This window comes from Etheostoma spectabile, chromosome 15 (genome assembly GCF_008692095.1).
Source record: "Etheostoma spectabile isolate EspeVRDwgs_2016 chromosome 15, UIUC_Espe_1.0, whole genome shotgun sequence".
Classification (NCBI taxonomy): Eukaryota; Metazoa; Chordata; class Actinopteri; order Perciformes; family Percidae; genus Etheostoma; species Etheostoma spectabile.
In genome coordinates, this window is record NC_045747.1 from 26,181,973 (window position 1) to 26,189,349 (window position 7,377).

General features: G+C 40.5%; 1 protein-coding gene across 1 annotated transcript in view; it reads left to right on the forward strand.

The window, feature by feature from the left end:
* Positions 1 to 7,377, forward strand: part of il16 (interleukin 16) — a 56,590-nt gene that overhangs the window by 16,093 nt on the left and 33,120 nt on the right. The window contains exons 7-11 of the mRNA XM_032536537.1: positions 60 to 165; positions 844 to 992; positions 1,732 to 1,842; positions 3,916 to 4,030; positions 7,009 to 7,082. Of these exons, the coding sequence (XP_032392428.1) occupies positions 60 to 165; positions 844 to 992; positions 1,732 to 1,842; positions 3,916 to 4,030; positions 7,009 to 7,082 (555 nt within the window). The remainder of the gene's footprint in view (positions 1 to 59; positions 166 to 843; positions 993 to 1,731; positions 1,843 to 3,915; positions 4,031 to 7,008; positions 7,083 to 7,377) is intronic.

Here is a 7,377-nt window from a genome sequence, read left to right on the forward strand (position 1 = left end):
TGTGTGTGTGTGTGTGTGTGTGTGTGTGTGTGTGCGTGTGTGCGTGTGTGTGTGTGTAGTTACCCATCCCAGAGGTGAATGAGGAGAGTTGCTGGGACACGGAGAAGATTGAGCAGAGCCCACCAGGACAGATGGGCAGCACTAGAACACGCTCCAATTCAACCAGTGTGTATCATACAGGTTTCACTCAATAGTCAAATTACCTATCATCTACATCTATTAACTCGGCTGCTTTTCACTTTGCATGCCAGTGGGTTGGATGTGTGTAGAAAGCTGCACAGACAGGAGCAGGCTAGTGTCAGTTCTGCTCAGATGGACAGTTTAAGCTTTTAGAGTGTATATAGTAAAGACAGATTATAGAAGGAGAGATGCAGTGATGAGAAAATTGGTAGTAATATGTTTATTGTTTTCAGGGAGGTGTGAGGCCAGGGGGTAAAATCTTTTTAGCACCGCGAATTAGGTCCTAATTTTGAGAAGTGTGGCACTTTTCAACAGTGTGAGATTGAACTGAACAGATTGTCAATGGTAGTGTATATTTATAATAATGCAAAGTATGGCAGCTAGCCTGACTGTGATAGATGATCACAGTGATCAGGAAAATAGGAACTCCTGTGTCAGTAAAATTTGGTTTCATCATGCATGGAGAAAAGCATTTGGTACACAGTGACATGTATGCCAACATGTTTCTATTTTTCGGGTCACTGTGTGTGATCAACTATAGAATCAGAGGTTATTAAACTGTATTTCATGGGTTTTGCTTCCCCCTGATGGTCTGAATGCTGGCTCTGTCTTCTCCCATGTAATGGTAGAACGGTTCATTGTGATGACACTGTGTATCAGCAGGTGTCCATCCCTACTGGATCGGGGATCTGGACAGCATCATCATGAAGTCCCCGGAGCTGTATAGCAGTCGTCCTCAAGGGAATGGGGGTTTCTATGGAAACAGGAAGTCTCTGTCCCAGCAGCTGGAGTTTCCTCACACCCCTACACAAGTACTTAATTTTTCTGATATTACAAACAGAATACATCAAAGATGTGCCACACAACTGACCCCCAGGGACCCAAAAGCCTCAGTTTTAATGTGCCACCACTGGAGAACAATCATTACACATTCAGGTCATTAAAGTGGGCCCTGCTTTATTTTGCTTAACTGCTGCATGCTCCTAAATGAAATGGTATTTTATTAAATGGCCGCAGCCAATCTGGGTCCAGTTACTGACTGGGGGCAGTTAACTTGTGGTAAACAGTGAAATTAACGTATTTGAAAGGGTATGGCGGTCAAACATGGCATAGTCTCCATTATTAAAACAAAAAAAAGTACAATCATGAAATAAAAACTTAGACATTATTGTAGCTGATTTTGTGCTGAATACAAAAAAAGTCATGGTACCTTTAAAATACTTCTTACATTTACAACATCAAGCCCCACTAATTGCCAGTAGTGCAGCCAAAAGCAGCCTTCTAGACTTCAGGGGGTTAGTAGGGGCCCAGCAGCTTATTTTTTTGTATTGGGGCTCCCCAGCAAATGAAACCAGCTATAATTGGAGCAGGAAAAATCACAGGAGTCTAATTTCTATTACAGAGAACAGTCAGCAGCATTAAGGCCAATCTGTGGTTCCTACAGTTAGTTTAGGTAAAACAAAGGTCAAAATGTTATTACTGACTGGTAGTAAGTAATTCAATCATGATGTAATTAATAATTAATGTATGTCACATGTTGCTCCTCTGCAGCCTGTTTCCCGTCCCTCCCGCTCTCTCAGCTCTGCCCAGCTGCTACACCCCTGCAACAACGTGCAAGCCTTCATCATCTGTAACGTTGTGCTGATGAAGGGCCACGGAAAGGTAGGAACCACACACCACCACCAAAACTGTCGCTTTTAGTTCTTTACATTTTCTCTAGTTTCGTATTGTCAGCAACTGTGACAACAGGTCTTCTATCCCCGCTGCACTTCAACAAGCATAATATCTTTATTTCATGCTGTTCAAGGTGCTAACACACTAGGCAGAGGGTACAGAACTAGTGGCGGCGAAGGCAGACTGTGGCGCCACCCCTCACGTTGCCTGTGTCTTGGCAAAAAGTTGCACTTCAACTAGCCACGGCCAACTAGCATATTCTCTTCCTTTTGTTAGAGGAAATAACTCTCCATACCAGCAAGTAATGTAATGTATTCGTCAGTCAGAAAAGGGAGACCAGATATACAATCCGCTATGATACAACAAGACAGCGTTCAACTGAATCAGCCATGTGTCGACATAGGTTCAGGCATAAAGTGTGGGGATTGGTCGGCGTGAGCTAATCAGAGGCAAAATACGGCGGGCCATGGCATGTTCTTTGACATCAACAAGTGCTTTCATGCTACACTGGTTACAGGAAATGAGCCGAACAAAGTTCTCAACTGGCAATGACAAGAGTGTGTAAAAGAAACATACATTTTTGTTACATTTGACTAATTTAGTGGTCAGCTGGCCGACTAGTTAGCTGATGTGAGTAACGTTACATCCCGGTACGATACACACAGACATCGTAGCTTCAGTGAGACGTCATCCATGCGACTTTGAAGTGTGTAGTCTTTCTAATGACATATTTTCACAGTCTTATACTTCAACGATGAACCGAGACCTTCTTGACTTGCAAAATTATCTTTGGAACTGACAAACATCATACGTGTAATCCATCCAAATAATTTTTCTTTCCCTGTTTACCACCATTCACATTCTTTTCCCAATTATACTCCCAAAGGCGGTCCACTGGAAGAGAAGGGACTTCACCTCTCTAGCGTACATCCATGACTAATTTTCTTAAGCTAAACGGCCAATCACAGTGATCTTCTCACCCACAGTACACTCTTTTTACTTTTTTCAATAAAAAAAAACCATTTCCAAACAGTTACAAACAATACACTGGAACATAGGAACGTGTCCTTGGACAAAAAAAAATTAGTTAAATTAAATAAAAAAATCCTTGAAAATCCACCCTTCTCAATAGAGAAGTTAATCATGTCAAGAAGGTATGAACCCAGTTGTTCCCAAAAAGCTACATAAAATTCAGGGGGGATCCCATCAAAGCCCGGTGATTTTCCCTTTTCCATATTCTGTACTGGCAATCTTAGTTCTTCTACAGTAATTAATTTGTCTGAGTTAGCTGATTCCTCTGCTGATAACTGAGGCAAGTCAAGCTGATTTAACCACCATGTTTATCAGGCAGTTGTTTCTGTCCTGATCCTCCTCCACAGCACCCTCCGCAGCAGGAGGACATGGCGAAGCCCGGTTCACATAGGTCTCAGCCTCCCCGGCAGAGGTGAATGCTCTGTACTGGGTTCAAAAACCTGGGTGCTCTGCACTGGGTGCCTTCCCTGATCTTCAGTGTTGCTGTTTAAAGCAGGAAAAAATCCAGACCCCTGACTCATGTTGCATCCAAAAAGCCTGCCGTCTTCTTATTCTGAAGTTGCTGTAATCCGAGGAGAAGCGGATTTCTGGGCCTCAATGACGAGCGGAGTTCTCCGCACAGCTTGTAGGATCGCCTGCCTGGTTGTGTAGCAGAGGACGTTGAAATTCAGCGTGCAGTTAGTAGTGGTGGTCTTCTTTGAGCTATCACTGTAGATTAGGTGGGCTCTAACAATACACTTTTGTTGATATTACATTATAAATGTATGTGTGTAAATCGTGCCTCATAATGCATAACATTCTAGTTTGAAGATTGATCTTGACACACTCTTGATCTTGACACACTCTCTTGATTTATGTCTGGGTGGTGATGACAAAAGGTGGTGATGGGTGCTCATGTTGCGAATTGTATGTTTTTAATGTTCGAAAAAAAAGTGTTAATCACAAAAAAATTATTATGATTGTGATTGTATTGTTGTCATTGTTAACCAGTGATAATGCTATTAATAATAATTGTGTCGCTGTTCCCAGGGTCTGGGCTTCAGTATAGTGGGCGGAAGGGACAGCATGTACGGACCAATGGGGATCTATGTGAAGACCATCTTCCCTGGAGGGGCAGCGGCTGCTGATGGACGTCTGCAGGAGGGTGAGGGACAAGATACTGCACATGATGTTCCTACACACACTTTAGGACAAGCGTTTGAGTCAGGGGTGTCCCGATCACTACAAAGTGGCTATGTGTAACTTTCAGTTAGCGTTGATTGTAGCAGCTGCTTTGGACAAAAGTGTTTTTACTACACCTGCTGTCGTAAAGGTCTTTTCTTTATTGTGCTTTATTGTCTACTGTATACAGTATATCTGAGTTAGTGTTACTGGGAGGCCATATAGTTGCAATCAACATTTTGCCTGGACAGAAAATCATTAATTTACAATAAGAGAATAGGTTAATAGGAGTTGTACATGTTAACTCAGTCTACTTTGGATGTATCATGAGCCAAAGCGGGTATCAGTAGTTATTTTTCCTTCCACACGTTTTGATCTAAATTAAGTGATATCAAATGAAAAATGCCTTATGGAAACAGTCAAATTTGATGGATTTCATGAACATCGACTCAAAAGAAAACGTTTGGTCTCATCGGATTTTCTCTTGATTGATATACAGCTTATGCGATAAACGCTGATAGAAACGTCATTCACTGAACATTTAATGAATTGCGTTTAAGTCATTTTATGGTTGCAACCCGCCACGAAATGAAGAAGAAGAAGAAGTTGTGGTTCATTTCCACCCAGAATTTCCGCTCTGTTTGCACACATGGTGCATGTCAACAAAGACAGATGGAAGTGGACAAACAAGGACACATGAGACTTTTTGAATTTCATTTATCAGGAATTCGCAAAGGAAATGGCCAAGAAAGGTTAGGACAAGCCGTGGGACGTCCTCCGAAGTAAATGGAAGGCGCTCAAGAAAAGCCAAGTTGCATCTGCATCATCATAGCAATGTGTCGATAGCATCGTTGTTTTCTTATTATAGCTTGATATGTCGCTATCAGCTGGCACACAAGCACTATTACCACTTGTGCAATATTGATCATTGGTTGGTTGTCCCATATTGATCATTTGTTGGTTGTCCTATAGTGATCATTTGTTGGTTGTCCCATATTGATCATTTGTTGGTTGTCCCATAGTGATCATTTGTTGGTTGTCCCATATTGATCATTTGTTGGTTGTCCCATATTGATCATTTGTTGGTTGTCCCATATTGATCATTTGTTGGTTGTCCTATCGTTGATCATTTGTTTGGTTGTCCATATTGCATTTTGTTGGTTGTCCCTAGTGATCATTTGTTGGTTGTCCCTATTGATCATTTGTTGGTTGTCCCATAGTGATCATTTGTTGGTTGTCCCATATTGATCATTTGTTGGTTGTCCCATATTGATCATTTGTTGGTTGTCCCATAGTGATCATTTGTTGGTTGTCCCATATTGATCATTTGTTGGTTGTCCCATAGTGATCATTTGTTGGTTGTCCCATATTGATCATTTGTTGGTTGTCCCATATTGATCATTTGTTGGTTGTCCCATAGTGATCATTTGTTGGTTGTCCCATATTGATCATTTGTTGGTTGTCCCATATTGATCATTTGTTGGTTGTCCCATATTGATCATTTGTTGGTTGTCCCATAGTGATCATTTGTTGGTTGTCCCATATTGATAATTTGTTGGTTGTCCCATATTGATCATTTGTTGGTTGTCCCATAGTGATCATTTGTTGGTTGTCCTATAGTGATCATTTGTTGGTTGTCCTATATTGATCATTTGTTGGTAGACGGCGCGACCCATCTTGTCTGAAAAAAACTGTGTTGGCAAATGTTTGTTGAATGTTCTGTGATTCAGTGTGAAAATGATTGGAAACACCTTAAAATGTCTCAAATCAATGTGATATACCAATTTGATCGCAAAATAGCATGTGATGTCATTACCACAGGTTTTCATTCGCTTTAAAGCCGTTGGATGGAAACACATTTTCACCAGCTTTATTTGCATGAGTTTTTCAGATAATTTGATTGACAAGTGGATGAAAACTTAGCTACTGTCACTGTGTCACAAACTAAAGCATTAATTTTGTTGAAGCAACCAAAACCAAAATAATAATTAGATTAATATAGCGCATTTCATGAAGGACAAGGATGCTTTACACAAGTAACGTTGCAGGGGGACAAGGGGAAAGAAAGTAGCAGACCAACACAAACACGGACTACAAGGAATAAAACCTCTGCGCTAAATGGAAGGAGGACGTCATTTAATGTAGGTTAATGACAACCACATTGCACGTTTTAAAGGTACTTCATGAATGAAATAGACTCATTACATACATGAGGGCCAGTTTGGGGTGGGTTTTGACATACAATCCCGTAATTATCTTTATCTGTTGAAAACCCAGCCGATATTGACTCGGTTTTGCCCGTAGTCTTTCACTTTCCCTTTCAGCTTTTGGTAACTCTTCGTTTAATTTCCTTCTTTCCTGTGATGGCTGCCCTAGTATCAGCCATAACTACAACAGATAACTTCTAAAATGAAATTAAAATATAATAATATAAAGAAATCTCCTGCTACCTTTTACCTGGCTACATGGATACACAGGTTTTCCAGTGTTACACCAAAGTCTGTGACCCATCAGAATGTGTGCTATGTAGCGCCGTCTACCCGCCATAAATCATTTTGGGCAGAGGAATTAATAAAAACTAAATAAAATTAGCGTTATTTTCACTGTTAGTCTTGCTTGCTGTAACAGGTCATTTATTATTATCAGATGAAAGATTATACAGTTTCTGAAACATTAAAAGTTACTTTAAAAGTCAAAAATGTTAAAATAGTTCTATTACATATATGAATACTGTGTTGATGGACACTATTTTCCCTCAATATTATCATATTGATATGAAGACATTTAAATGATGTGGTTATGACGGTTTACAGAGTGAAAATGTGATAGAAATGATGGAAGCTCTTTACCATCAGTCATATCAGATTTCTATATTGTGTCAGCTGATAGTATGTCACTCATAGTGTGAGTATAGATGCATCCTTCAATGCTCTAAGAGCTTCTGTTTCTGTGTCTGCATAGGTGATGAGATCCTGGAGCTGAATGGGGAGTCACTACATGGTCTGACTCATGACGAAGCCCTGCACAAGTTCAAAGTATGGCAACTACATTATTATTATTATTATTATTATTATTATACTAGTCTTGCGTTGCCAGACCTTCTTCCACAGCGCTGCAAAGGAAGGTCTGGCTAGTTCTGTTTTTTTTGGGGCATTTCTTAAAACAATCAAAATTGTCTTGGGTGGTGCTAAGCGCTGGACAGAGCAATGGTGCCTCTGCAAAATAGCCTGCGGAAGGAACTTGTTTTGGTGGTACATGTGTACGTTCAAATGTTGTTTTAGTCGTGCAACAGAAAACTCGATTGGACAGATGGTCTAGCTAGCTGTCTGG